The 14,480-nt window shown below is 43.2% G+C and overlaps 1 protein-coding gene across 2 annotated transcripts in view; it reads right to left on the reverse strand.

Moving 5' to 3' along the window:
• LOC110284217 (lymphocyte antigen 75) overlaps positions 1–14,480 on the reverse strand; it is a 127,621-nt gene that overhangs the window by 96,327 nt on the left and 16,814 nt on the right. For both annotated transcript variants that reach the window (XM_029474603.1, XM_021149939.2), the window contains exons 4-11: positions 13,387–13,551; positions 6,716–6,826; positions 5,510–5,650; positions 3,597–3,788; positions 2,621–2,778; positions 1,136–1,246; positions 570–658; positions 274–443 (exon numbers count right to left, since the gene is read on the reverse strand). In XM_029474603.1, the coding sequence (XP_029330463.1) occupies positions 274–443; positions 570–658; positions 1,136–1,246; positions 2,621–2,778; positions 3,597–3,788; positions 5,510–5,650; positions 6,716–6,826; positions 13,387–13,551 (1,137 nt within the window). The remainder of the gene's footprint in view (positions 1–273; positions 444–569; positions 659–1,135; positions 1,247–2,620; positions 2,779–3,596; positions 3,789–5,509; positions 5,651–6,715; positions 6,827–13,386; positions 13,552–14,480) is intronic.

The raw sequence follows: 14,480 nt of genomic DNA on the forward strand, positions 1-14,480 counted from the left end.
CATAAAATCAGAACCACAGGTAGACTTGGCACGATGGTAAAGTCATAGCCCCCTGTGACTCACTCTGTGGCTGCTTGTTTCTGTCCCTAGTGCCACAGGGTCTTCTATGTCTCCCGGAGAAACCTGAATAGGCAGACACAAGCAAGCTTTGCAGACTAGGTTAAGGCAGCTGCAAATCTGGTGCTATGTGAAAGTATGAGGCTCAGCGCTACCCCAACGCTCTCCTTGTCTGCTCTTTCCTAAAGCATTGCCAGCCCTTCAGAAAGCACTCACCCGGTTCAAGAAAATTCCAGTTGGAAAAGGTCACAGCCTGCTTTACTCCCCGAGCAACGGCCCAACTGTACTCTCCTCGGGAGTCAGCGTCTCTCAGGCCGGTCCAGAAGTACTTCCGAAGGGACTTATCATAGTTCTTCATCATATAATTCAAGAATTCCTGCTCGAACCTACAAAGGACGAACTGGCTCAGAGTTTCTGAAATAAAAAGCCCTTCACCCCCGCTTTTTTTCTTAGGAGACTGTTTAGGCAAAGTCAGTTAAAAGTTTCCTACTACTGTGTACTGATGGTCACACCTGCTAGTGATGGTCAGGTTGCAGTGCGTTCCGAAGGGAGCCTCTTTCTCATAAATCTTGTAGCAGGTTTCTCCATGTCTCCTCCAGCCCTAAGTCAGAAGAGGAAGACCATCACACAGTTTGAGACTTAATGACAGCCCCTGGCCCCAGCCTCTGACAAAATCGTCTACCCTGAGGAAGCAGAGGACATGGCTGTCCTCACCTGGGAAGGATGCAGCTCGGTTTCACAGGTCACCTCCACACCACTGAGGTGTGGCATATTTTCTTTGCTTTTCTCCCTGACCCACGCTATTGCAGCTGTTGGTTGGATTCGTTTTCAGGAAGAGTACTGTCTTGGAGGAAATCTAACTATCGACATCGTCATATTTACATATTTATAGGTAAGCTTTTTCTTTCCACAAGAACACCAGTGTTTTATGATTCTCGTCCTTCTCAATTTTTCTTAAATGTAGGAACAGAAACCAGTACTTTTACTTTCCACGTTTGAATTGTTTAAGCTTCAGAGATCATCTTTAACCACAGAGGGATAATTCCGTTTCAGGAATGCACAGAGGCATTTCACCTACCTCATCTGGCGGACACAGCTTATCCGACTCTGCATCCTTAATTATTTCTCCCTTTTTCTTGCATACGTATCTGAGTTTCTTTTCACAGGACTGGACTTTCCACTGACCTAACTTTTAAAGACGAAAAAACCAAATCCTTATCAAACAAATTATTTGCCAAACATTTAGAATGAAGTCACGGTAACTATGGAGAAGGCGTGGAGGGTGTGTGTGCGCCGGGAAAGGTAGAACCTGAGCCCGCCATCTCCACAACACACTGTGCACAAAGTTCCTTTTCTTATAAGCTTAACAATAAAACAGCCAAAGGACATTTAGATAAGAAGTCCAAGACAGAAGAACCCTGCTAAAGCTGCCGGGATTCTAGTCGCTTCCCTGTGACCTGTCTGAAGTTTGTTCAGAGATTAAAATCTTTGGGACACAGCAACTAAAGGCTGGTCACGTTTCCTCATCTGCATAAGGATGGTGGTGGAGACGAGAGCTACTGCTCCAGAAGTGTACGGTCGAAGGTTTCTTTCAACTCTACTCCAGTCTAGACATCAAAACTGTCTCTTTCAAATATGCTACATAAACTTGATTTTGCTTAATTGGCCTAGTTGCATTGCTTCTTGAAACTAAATGTTGGTGGCTTGACTGCACCCAGGGTCACGTTTGAATTCAGGCAGGCTGTGTAGCTAGGCCTGCCCTTCACTCTTCACTTTCACTTCGGATGACATGCTGAGACATCTTGGCTTTTAAAGTAGGGCACCAAGTGTGACACTTCTAAAACACTTCTTTGCGATCGGACACTTCTAAATATGCACACAGTTTGACACTTCCATTTACAGTCTCTCTAGAAGTCTGGGTGACAGTCACCCTGATTACCAGGAGGGACAGCTGCCTATAGGAAAGAGATACAAACAAAACTAAAAGAGGTGTTTAAATCCTTCTGTGCATGATATAGCCTATTTTAGGCTCCTAGCCAGAGCATGCTCAATGAGTGTTTAGCAAGCTATATCTCAGGAAAAGATAATTTTCTGAACAAATCTAACCCAATTTTTAATATAAATATTAAAAACTACTTAAATTTTTTTTATTAAAAATTGAACTATTAAAAAGCGTTTTCCAGTTAGCCTCAAATCATGACTAATTCAAAACTTAATCAGAGCATAAAAAGAAGAGTCTTTCAGGCTGAGCCATGGTTACCTGCCAAACATCAACCGTAACGAGCAGAAAGGCTCATGGGGACTTGGGCCCTTGAAGAAAGCAGGCCATTTGACACCAGAGTTCTAAGGAGTCTGTGTGTCTTTTCCAGACTGCAGTGGGTGCTTAGACAGGGAGCAGACTGCTCACTCAGGGATCAGCTCTCAGGATGACAACCTACGGGATGTTACCTTTTCCTTCTCAGCTTGCACCCAAATCCCGTTCCTAGCACAATGGTAATATTATTATTAGCGCTAACAACAACAACAAAAAAAGACCATAAATAAACTACAGGAGGTGTCCTACCTTTCCTAAATAGGAAACACAGTTGGGAGTCTTATTGTAGGGAACACTCGGCTCATTCTCATTCCAGTACGTTAGAGTAACTTCCGTTCCGTCCGACCACTGGAACAAAGCAGGGCTGTTTGTGTTCTTAAGGCCCGTCCATACTTCTTTTTTGACATCTAAAAGAGAAGTGTTTTCTTTGTTTGGTTTTGCTCCGTTGTATGTTATATCAGGCATGGTACTGACTTTTACGCGCTGATAGGTAGTTTCGGGGCTTTGCGGTATTCCTTAGTCGATGACTAAGGGTGTGGATGAGCAGACAGGGTGGGTCTCCAGGCCTGTAATGCCCCCCATACTGCACACAGGGAGAAGAGCTGCTCTAGGATGTGCCAGCTCAGTGTCTCTCACATCTGCTGTGCACAAACTCTGCTTTGTGGGTAATTAGTGAAACTCTATAAACACAGTCATAGATTCTCTAGTCAGAAATGTTCCCTGTCCACTGTTATGCTGAAATGACTACTGTCTTCACACGGACAGCAATGAGCGCCGTACTGGCATAGAACAGGTACTTCCGCTGTCTGCCTCTGAGAAGAGGGCGGAGTCTAGGATGTCTTTGTTTCTCAGTCCAGTTCCAGATAATCACAAAAGCAAAAGGATCATCAAGTAGGTCTTTAGAAGAACTTAAAGAGGATTTGGCATAATTCTGGGCAGGGAGAGTGTCTGATTAAATAGTGGCCATAATGCAGAGAAATGAAGATGAAACAAAACTGATACTCCAGCTCCTCATTTTTTCCTAGCTACCATCCAGGAGGTCAAAAGCCAGGTGGGGCCCGGGCCACGCCCATTCCGGGCCACGCCCATTCCCACTGAAAGGCCCCTGGATATGCTCCTCCTACTGGGAGGGCTGAAAGCCTCTCCTTCTCACTGAAAATAGGGAGACTTGAGATGCTTTACAGCATCTAAAACAGGATGTTTAAAACAAGACAAACAAACTCACCCCCGCTATGGAGTTTCGTGACAGCCACCTCCACATCTGCTAAGGAGTGCATGCTGATGAGGTCTGCACCGAAGGCTTTGCATTTCAAACGTGCTGCGTCCCAGGAACTACTTTCATTCGCCAGCAGATAGCAAAACCCGTTATTTGGCAGCCAGCCCACATGGCAGTGGGTATCTGTGTACGTCCAAACATCTGGGGTGGAGGGGAGGGGGAAAGCATCGATTGTATATTCCAGTAAAGACAGATATATTTTGAATCCACAGCCCTCAAATGGTTCTTCCTTGAGTCACAAGCTTCTGGAAAACTGGGAGATGTGATGTCAGCTATCTGTGACATGAATGTTATGCTGTGCTTCCTATGTATCTGGCATTATAAGAACTCATGAGGAGATTCAGGCACGAACTGTCCTGATTCTGAGACACATAAGGTATGTGGCAGGACAAGAACATTTAAGGGGTATAGACACGGTCGGGAAAGGGAACGACTTTAGTTGTAATAAGTGGAAGACAGTTGTGGAGTAGACCAGATGCTGACAACCTTTTCCAGGTCGGAGATTTGGAAGGTCACCCCCACCCATGTCTCTGAGATTAGGAAGACTCAAGCCTTCTTTTCTAATGTGATCGGCTTGGTAAGTGGATGCTTGCTAATACTTACTGTTCAATAAAGGGCAGGTAGAGATTTAAGGAGCAGGGCGTGGAATTTGTTTAGTGCACCCTCGGGAAATGGCAGCAAAGGAGGGAGGGGAAGGACAGAATGGCTTCTTTAGACCCATCCCTTCATCCTCTCTGAAAGACCAGTGAGTCTCAGACCATGATGAAGCGCGCGCATCTAACCTTTCAGAGGCAAAGGGCTATTACTCTCGGTAGCAAAACCAGAAAGCAGTTTTGTTGTTCCACTTACCCAGATCTTCTTGCAACATTTATTTTGTTTTATTTATTTATTTTTTACAAGCAAACACAGTCATCTTAAAAATGTGAAGGGTTTTGTTTTTTTTTTCAAGATAATAACTCAGTTAACTTAGGTTCTAAATAGCATTCATTATTCCTATGGGATATTTCAATTATAGAAAGAAACAGAGAGAAAAACCACATGTAAATGAACTCAAACAATCACCCACACACTCTAGCCTTTATCTCCACAAAAACATATTTTCACAAAGTTACAATGATAGGTAGGCATATCATTTTGTTCTGCTCTTTGAATTTTCCTGCCGGCACAGTTGGAATAGGCACATATTATGGAAATGCCACAATTTATTTAATAATGGCAACTTCAAGATATTTATTTATTCTATCATCAGTTCTCGTACATTCTCCCTTGTGCGGCATCTCTATTATGTTTTCTATATTTGGTAACTTGAAAGACAAATGTTCATTTCTTCCTACTATCATAAGACATTCCCCTACATTACTCTATGCAACTATTTTTTAAATTGCTCTATATTCCTTTTTGGATAAGAAGTCAGCGCTGGGGAGATGGTTCAATGGGTAAGAGCCCTCGCTCTGCAAGCACAGAGACCTAAGAATCTGAGTTCCAATCCCTAGCATTCCAGAATGAGAAAGGTGGATCGTGTGTGTGTTTGTGTGTGTGTGTCCAAGGGACAACCTAAGGTGTCACCCTCAGGAAAGTCATCAGCCTCCTTTGAGGAAGTGAGATAGAATCTTTCATTAACCCAAAGCTTATCAATTAACATAGACTATCTGGATAGTCAACCCTAAGGATTCGTCTGCTCTGCCCATCCCCCACCTCCAGTACGAACATATACAACCATGGCACTTTAGCATGGGTTCTGGGGATAACAAACAAACAACCATTGGCAGTATCCAGTAAAGGAGAGCAGTTATCTGGCATGCATTTACTTGAGTTCATAGAACTCTGGTCTCGTTTGTACACGTGAGGAAGTGGGGGCACACCTGGGAGCTCCAGCGTGTTGTTCAGTGGCTTCTTGCAGACGTAAGGCTGCTGAGATTCACAGGAAACACTTTGCCACAGCCCGGACTCTGTGTCCATTCTCGCACAGCTTGACCCACCGATCACAGGTGCAACGGGCGTGCCTTAAAAAAGACAGATTTTCAAGGAGTTAGAAGGAGGTTACGGATAGAGTGGACTTAAAATTATCCAAGTTCATAAGTTTCTGTCTAATGGAGGCTCATGGTATGGTTAAAACTTTCAACTAAACTGAAAAGTTATTGGCCGCAGTGAGCAACAGCATGCTCACTTGTCCCTCTTCTGAAACACGAGATGGAGGGGCACGTTCTGATCCATGAGAGCTAACTCACAGCAGAAAAACAAACCTATCTCTGCTCTAGAGCTGCTTCCACCACACACACCTGTGGCTAGAGCCTCTTAGTGTGTATTAAATTTACCCTAAGGCAAATATTTACAACCAGACAGAAACATTAACGTGTGGTTCTGCCCTGAAGACCTTAAATATCAATTTAAGGAGTGGGACTGTTATCTCAGTAGTAGATAGAGCACTTGCCTCGCATAGTCTATTTTTGACTCAATAGAGTATCACTTTGTTCACTAATAAAAATACTTAGTTGATGACAACATCATGGTTGTTTTATAATATTCAATCCATTTCTCTTCTATGTAGGTAGAACACTGTTATTCATGTTATATTATTCAGGTTTTAGGTTTCAAAAGGTTCCTCATCTTTTCTTTGTAGACAAAGAGCTTCTGGCTAAACAGGATGTTATTTTTGTTGCTGTATTTATTTGTGTAATAAACTACATCTGTTGTGTTCTTAAGTGTTTAGGTGCTATTGTGGAAGTAAGGGATTTTTCTCCATTAAGGGCAAGCTGAAGACTAAGTACAACATTGGGAGTCAAGACCCTATGGGATATAGAAGGATTCTTGGCCATGCCGTAGGGTTCATTCTGTTTTTACTTTAAAAACGCAGGGATGCCCTAAAGCCCAGGTGCCAATGCTCCATTGCCCGTGGCATGGCTAACTTGGCTGAAATAACACCACAGTTAAGGAGGTCTGAAAAAAATTCTGACGAAGCAAGCATGAGATCTGACTGCACAGGAAATTTTTATAAGCTCTGGATGAGTAAAAAGGTCCTAGCTTTTGAAGCTTTTTCTCTGTTTACATTGCTGGGTACGAGCATTTACCTGGATCCCAGTTAAGAAATTTGAGCGGCTTGAAGTCTGACCATTCCCAACCTCTTGCAGAATAGAGCTGATTCAGTCCAAGCCAAACAATTCTAGCAATGTCCTCTTTTCCTGTAGGAATTGCATAATGTGTTAATTAAAAGCACATCTTTTTTTTTTTTTTTTGTCTTCCCTGAGACAGAGTTTCTCTGTATAGCCCTGGCTGTCCTGGAACTCACTTTGTAGACCAGGCTGGCCTCGAACTCAGAAATCCGCCTGCCTCTGATTCCCAAGTGCTGGGATTAAAGGCTTGCACCACCATGCCCAGCGAAAGCACATCTTTTATACAATATATTCTGGTTATGGTTTTTCCTCCCCTAGCTCCTCCCAGAGCCTCCCCACTTCCCCACGCAACCAAGTTCACAAAAATAAGCATATAAAATAATAATAATCATAAAAATCAAAATGAAGAAACCAGAATAAGACAAAGATAACAAATAGAAGATAAAGGGCCAAAGAAAAAGCACAAGATACACACACACACACATATATACACACATATATACGCAGAGACACATAGAATTACATAATTTCTAACAATGACAAAATTATATAAATCAAAGTAGGTTTTTATTGATAGACAAAAAAATCCCCAAAGTCTTAACTGAAACAGGAATCTCACTAGGACTGTCTAGGCAACAAAGGCAGGCCATGTTAAGAGACAACAAAACTTCATTTTTTTTGAGAAGGTCACAGTCTAATAAATTTGTTCAATTCTGCTTTCCCAATGCCCAGTTCTCTCTCCTCTGCGGTAAAAGAATGTTCTGAGTGGCAGTCTCACTAAGTCCTTACGGAGAAGGCTTCCTGAAAAGCAGTTTCCATCCTCTGCCCAGATTCTGAAGATCTGATTGTATCCCAAACTGACAGGTCAAAGCCATAAAGCCCATATATTTGCCAGGCTTATGAATATAAAAATCAAAACCATAAAGTATTTACCACATAGAAAGTTCAGTTTCGTGGAGGGGGACAACTGGGGACCCCTCAAACAGAAAAGGATTTCTGGGTTACAAATATGTATGGGAACCGTTTCATGACTATTATGTTGTGTGTTCAATGTGGATATGAGAGTTTTATATATATATACACACACACACACTCTTGTTGTCAGGAAGACATATCATACAATCTTATTATTTCATAATCAAAACCGTCGGGAAAAGAAGGGAAGGGGACAGGGAAGTATAAATAATGTCAACAGTGAGACTAGTTGCCTATATGCTACCTGATGTGGATACAAAATATGGATGTGCCCATGCTTGTATGAGTCCTTACATCATGAAGAAAGAACATAAAGAACATAAGGATGGTTGTAAGGATTTTTACTGTGGTGGTTTGAATAAGTTTGGCCCCCATAGACTCATGTGTTTGAATGCTTGGCCCACAGGGAGTGGCACTATTAGGAGGCGTGACCTTGTTGGAGTAGATGTGGCCTTGGTGGAATACATGTGTGACTCTGGGCATGGGCTTTGGGGTTTCTTGTGCATAAGTTCTACCCAGTATGGAAGACAGCCTCGTCTTGGCTGCCTCCAGATCAAGATGTAGAGCTCTCATCTCCTCCTCCTGCACCATGTCGGCCTGCATCCTGCCATGCTTCCCACCATGACGACAATGGACTGAACCTGTTAGGCTGTAAGCCAGTCCCAATTAAATGCTGTCTTTTTGGAGGAGTTGGAGAAGGGACTGAAGGAGCTGAGGGTGTTTGCAGACTGGAGGGAGCAACAGTGTCAACAGGCCAGACCCCCCGGAGCTCCCAGGGACTAGACCACCAACCAAAGAATACACATGGAGCGAGCCATGGTGCTGGCCACATATGTGGCAGAAGATAGCCTTGTTGGACATCAGTGGGAGGAGAGGCCCTTGGGCCTGAGGGTGTTCAATGCCCCAGTGTAGGGGAATTCCAGGGCAGGAGTGGGTGGGTGGTGGACACCCTCATAGAGGCAGGGGGAGGGGGAAAGGGATAGGGGGTTTCCGAAGGGGAGACATGGAAAGGGGAAAACATTTGAAGTGTAAATAAAGAAAAAAGAGAGAAAGAGAAAAGAAAAAGAAAAGAAAAGAAAAGAGAAGGAAAAAGGAAAAAGAAAAAACTAAGACATCATCTAGAGGTCATAAACCTGGAAAGAAAAACTTTATCAAGACCATGAGGGAAGAATTTGAAAAATTAATTGAAGGCCAGGTAGAAGAGACAGAGCAACAGATGAAACGGTCTATGAATGACAAGGGGAGGCTGGGATGGGATCTTTATAAACTTGTTGGGTATTTTCAGCTGAAAATTACTTAACAGTTTCCTAATTACTCACAGGGGAATATGTGTATTATTACACCATGCCCCTATCTATCTCCCTATAAGGTGCCTATGTGTAAGTATTATAGACTATAGGGATTACACAGAGAAAAATCATATTCAGACTATGAGAACCTTTCAAGAGCGACTTTAACTATACCTAATCTTTGCCTCCCTGACGACTCTAGAAGCCAAATGTTTAAAGTAGGCCTTTTGGGGGCTTACCAAGGAGCTTCGTTAAGAAAGGAGGAGGGAGGCTCCCAGGACCCAGACATAAGCATATCTCCAATGGTGGATGTTTACGCAGGGTGTTGGCAAATGAAAGAGTCAGCATCGTGATCGGGATGGGAGCGTGGGAGTACAGCCGGTAAGACACATAGGTCTTGGGGAAAGGGAGGAGTTTTGGAGGAGCTGGAGGGACCACAGTCTAGATACAGCTAGAAGTAAGGGGGTGAGAAAGTTTGCCCACCTTTCCCAAGGAAGTAGACGGCAGCGATGCTTTATTGAGTAAAGAGAGGGCAGGTGTTTGGTTAGAAGCCTTGAGGTTGGGCAAGAACTGTGAATTCTTCCTTCTCCTTTTCCCCACAAGCTCCTGCAACAGCTGCTAGAACCATTACTGAGCACACTTGAAGATGAAATCTAATGCATGGTTCCCCTTGTTAGTAAAAGCAGTTGGTTTTCCAGCATTCCAAAAGAAGTCCTGCAAACTAAGAAGTATTTCTGGTGCTCCAGACTTAACCATGTCCCCTGATATTTCGAATGCTGTTTGTATTCACTTCCACCTTCCTGCCATGGTTCAAGCAGGATACTAGGAGTACCTTCCTATCCACTACAGATTCAGCCACATCCTTCCTACAAAGGTTTCTCAGATAACCCCCCACAGGACGTAACTACTGCTGCATAACCCTGGTGCGTACCTGTAGGCAGCAAGGACAGACTAACATAATGGGATCTTTTTGAACTAAAGTCCCGGATTCGTCTCCTTACTGTCTTTTTAATTTGTATTGGCGTCACTGGAATTATAAAATTTAAGTTTTCTACCATGCTGCTAAGCCAGTGGATGTAAATGAGAAATGGGTACGTCCTAAATGTACTTGTCGGGTAGATACGTAGGACAGAGACAGCTTATGTAGACCATCAAGAGCTGGGCTTTTTCTTTACTTACAGCCCAGGACACTTGCACTGTCTTACAGATGATTGCCAGCAGAGAGCCTTGGACTGAAGGAACAGGCAAGTCCTTTACTCTGTTTCCTTTTGTCTGTTTTTAATTGGCACATAGTAACTATATGTGTCTGTGGGTCTGTGTGAAACTTTTGACGTACTGTGCAGTTGAATCAGGGAAATGGGCACACTTATCACTTTAAACACTTATCTTTTCTTTGTGATAAAAGCAGTCAAAATTCTCTCCAGTTATTTTGAAATATACAGGGTATGACTGACAACTACCATCACCTACCTCATTGTGCAAGGGAACACCACCACTCCGTTGTAAATGTTACTTTGTACCTACTGACCGACCTCTCCCCATCCCCCGGCTTTCCTTCCTGCTGCTCTCCGAAGCTTTCCCTTCCCACTCCTCTCAGCTCTTAGGAGATCAGGAGTTTAGATGGCTCTTATGACTGACAGCCTGTGGTGTTCCTCTTTCCGTGCCTCCCCTTACTTCACCTAGCGTAATGTCTGAACTGTCACAAATGCCAGGGATTTCTTCCACTGAGTATATGCCAGTTTTTCTTTCTCTCACTGGGTGGTTGAAATCCTTGTCGATTGCTGTTGGTTATTTATGTTGGTCACCGTGAGTAGCGCTGCCATCAACGTGCAATAGTGGGCATCTCCTTGGCATGCTCTTTTCCTTCCTAGGCTGTGTACCTAGCACAGGAGCTGCCAGATAGTCCTATTTTCAATATTCTGGGGAATCTTATACTAACTTCCTCAATGGTTGCACTACTTTTCAGTTTTCTAGACTGTCCTCATTTGCACAATTATTATTATTATTAATTTATTTTTAATAGCCACTATAATGTAAAGAAGTGATATCTTACTGTGACATTAGTTTGTATTTATCTAGTGGTTAGTTATTTTGAGCATTTAAAACTCCAACCTATCTGTTGACTAGTTTTGTGGCGTTTTACAACTTTCTATTTAGGTCTATAGCTCTTGTTTGATCAAATTTTGCTATTGAGTTATTTGAGTTCCGTACAAATTCTGAATAGTAACCTCATGCCAGATACATAACTTGCAAATACTTCCCTGAGACACATTTGGCTGCCCCTGAGGTTTCTGTTCAGGTCTGACTGCCTATTTCTCTTCCTCCTTCCACAGTGAGCGATGACAAGCCTGATAACTTATGCCTAAATTGAGCCACAGAACTCTACAGCTCCTTCAGAAAGGCTGCAATTGCCCTAACCTGGAACTGTCCTAGCCTTGGAACTGTCCTGGCCTTGGGACTGTCCTAGCATGGAAACTATCCTAGCTTTGGGATTGTCCTAGCTTTGGGATTGTCCTAGCTTTGGGATTGTCCTAGCCTGGGACTGTCCTAGCTTTGGGATTGTCCTAGCTTTGGGATTGTCCTAGCCTTGGGACTGTCCTAGCCTGGAACTGTCATAGCTTTGGGATTGTCCTAGCCTTGGGACTGTCCTAGCCTTGGGACTGCCCTGGCCTTGGAACTGTGCTGGCCTTGGGACTGTCCTGGCCTTGGGACTGTCCTGGCCTTGGGACTGTCCTGGCCTTGGGACTGTCCTAGCCTTGGGACTGTCCTAGCCTTGGGGTGCAGGTCAAGCAGCTCAAGGTGGAAAATTCTCAGGGTGAAGACAAATTAGGAAGTGTTCCTGCCTGGGGCATGTGGGGTTCTCTTTGGAGTTTTAGGGGGACCTGGTTGGTTGTAGGTCCTGAGAAGGGCAGTTATATAGGAAATATGATGAGTCCAAACAACCCAAATCTATCACCACATCTATGTATTGACAGCAACAATAAACCTCAAAAGAAATAACTAAGTAGATGCAAGACAGGTAGAAAGAAAAAGAAAACCCTTTAGGATTTCCAGGGACTCACTAAAGGGGCCACCTCTTATTTCTGGAAATAGATTCCCAGTGTCAATCAAGCACTGATTGCTAAAATGAAAGGCTTTTGGGGAATGATATTTTCATTATATACAAAATATATATCATAATATATAACTAAATACATGATATATCATATATTACATATGTGTATATATGAATTTATGTATGTATATAATATTTTAAATTTCTACTACCCTGAAGATAAAACAAGACCAAACAAACTCCACTCTGCATATCCTTGTTATTCATCCACTTTAGGACTCCTTTTATTTTCTGAGATTTTAATAGTACAATGACATCATTTCCCCCTTTCCTTTCCTCCCTCTACACTGCCCTGTACACCTCTCCCTGCTCTCTTCTAAATTCACAGCCTCCTTTTTCAATGATTGTCACGACATGCATATATGTATATGCTATGTACATACACCGAAATACAAAGACACCCTGCTCTGTGTGTACAATGTCACTTGTACGGATGCTCTCAGGGTTGACCATTTGGTACTGGATAACTAGTCAGTGTGCTCTTCCTCAGGGAGGACTGCTCCTCCTACTCTCAAGATTTTTTAGTTGCTTATAATTCTTTGTGAAGCACTGAGGCCGGGTGTGCGTTCCCCTGTCCATTTAAGCATGTCTTTAGCACTCCTTCCCGGGGCGGAGGCTCCACTCCGTGGTCAAGGGTGCAGATGACCTGTATTCAGGTTCCAGCACTCATGACAGTCTGCAACTCTAGCTCCAATGGATTTGATGCCCGTTTATGGCTTCCCAGTGTACTGACATTCACACATGAAAACACATGCATACACAGGCATGCACATGTGTGCATATGCACAATATTTTAAAAACATTGAAAGAAAATCCTAAACCTCCCCTTGTCCCTGTGCCTTCCTCTCCCATATGAAGACTTTCCACTGAGGTCAGCTAGCATGATTCACTACCAGCTCTGTCTTCCTCGAATTCTCTGTTCTGTGGTGTCCAGGGGTTTAGTGTTCGCCCTCTCCTCTCCATTCTGTCCGTTTAGGATTAGGGCACTAACTGCATCCTGTACTCTAACTTGCTTTCTAAACATCAGTTTCCCCTCTTGTTTCTATCACGAGGTGCATTTCAACACATGGAATATGCTTATGTTCAACCCCCCTTCCCTTTTTTGTTGTACGCTTCAATGTGAAGGTATAGATTTTAAGAGAGGCCAGAAAGGATATCATCAAAAGAGCATGCCTGGTTATTCAGTGTAGAAGAAGAAAGCATCTTTACAATTCCAGCTGTCTGCTCTACCACATGCAAGTTAAACCTACCCGTAATATAGGCTAATTCGGCAGCACTGTGGATACTCAGTAAGTCAGCTCCTTGGTTCTGACAGGAAACATAAGCTTCTTTCCAAGACAGAACTTCCTGATTATTAAATTGGTAGCAACTTCCAATCTGCTCATTCTTTTCCCAGTTACCTTCACAGCCACTTTCTGTTGATAAAGAGATAAATTAATGATCGTAAAATAAGGAAATAGTGTTTTCTGTTACTTGGCGTGCTTACAAGATGGCAAGTCAATTTACATTCTCTTAGGACGTGCCAAAACGGAGGCCGTCACCACATGGAAGATATCTGGGTCTTTTCATTATTCACTGAAATGAAAGTCAGAGCATACCAAATGACTCAAGCGGGCTAACTCTTCTACTTTCCCTCTATGTCCTGTCAGCTACAGTGCCATGTTTGTACCAGTGTTCCTTCATGCCGTTTGCCTGATGATGGAGGCTTCAGTATATGCAGGTGTGGCTCACTAGGCCAATGGAAAATAAGCTCACTTGAACTTGGCAAAGATTGTTGTCTGTAGCCTGACTAGAAAGTACCATATGCACAGAGATGCTATTAAAATGGCCAAGACACAGTGCATAGTGGAAAATGGCTATGACACAGAGCATAGTGACGTCTTTATTTCAGAACTTGAGCCCAAATTTCTCCTTTATATTTGGACAGATGATTGACTACATGAATACAATTAATGATGTAGAACTCACATTACATGTGCACATATAGGCATAAAAACATGAGTGTGCAGTACAGAAGGTTTATAGTGTGTGTGTGTGGTTTGTGCAAGCATGGGTTTGTGCTCATGTTTGTGCTGGCAGGTGCCTGTGCTGGTGTGTGTATGTGCAAGCAGAGACAGGAGGGAGACATCAGGTGTTCTGCTATATCTCTCTTCACCTTCCCCTGAGACAGAATATATCAGTTAACCTGAAGCTACGTTGGCAGCCAGCAAACCCCAGGAATCCTCTTGTCTTCGACCTCCACTGCACTGGGGTTACTGGCAGGCATCCTTAACTATGTATAGCTTTCTCTTTCAAAATTTGGGTGCCAGGGATTTGAATTCAAGTTCTCATGTTTGCATAGCAA

The sequence above is a fragment of the Mus caroli genome, chromosome 2, assembly GCF_900094665.2.
Source record: "Mus caroli chromosome 2, CAROLI_EIJ_v1.1, whole genome shotgun sequence".
Classification (NCBI taxonomy): Eukaryota; Metazoa; Chordata; class Mammalia; order Rodentia; family Muridae; genus Mus; species Mus caroli.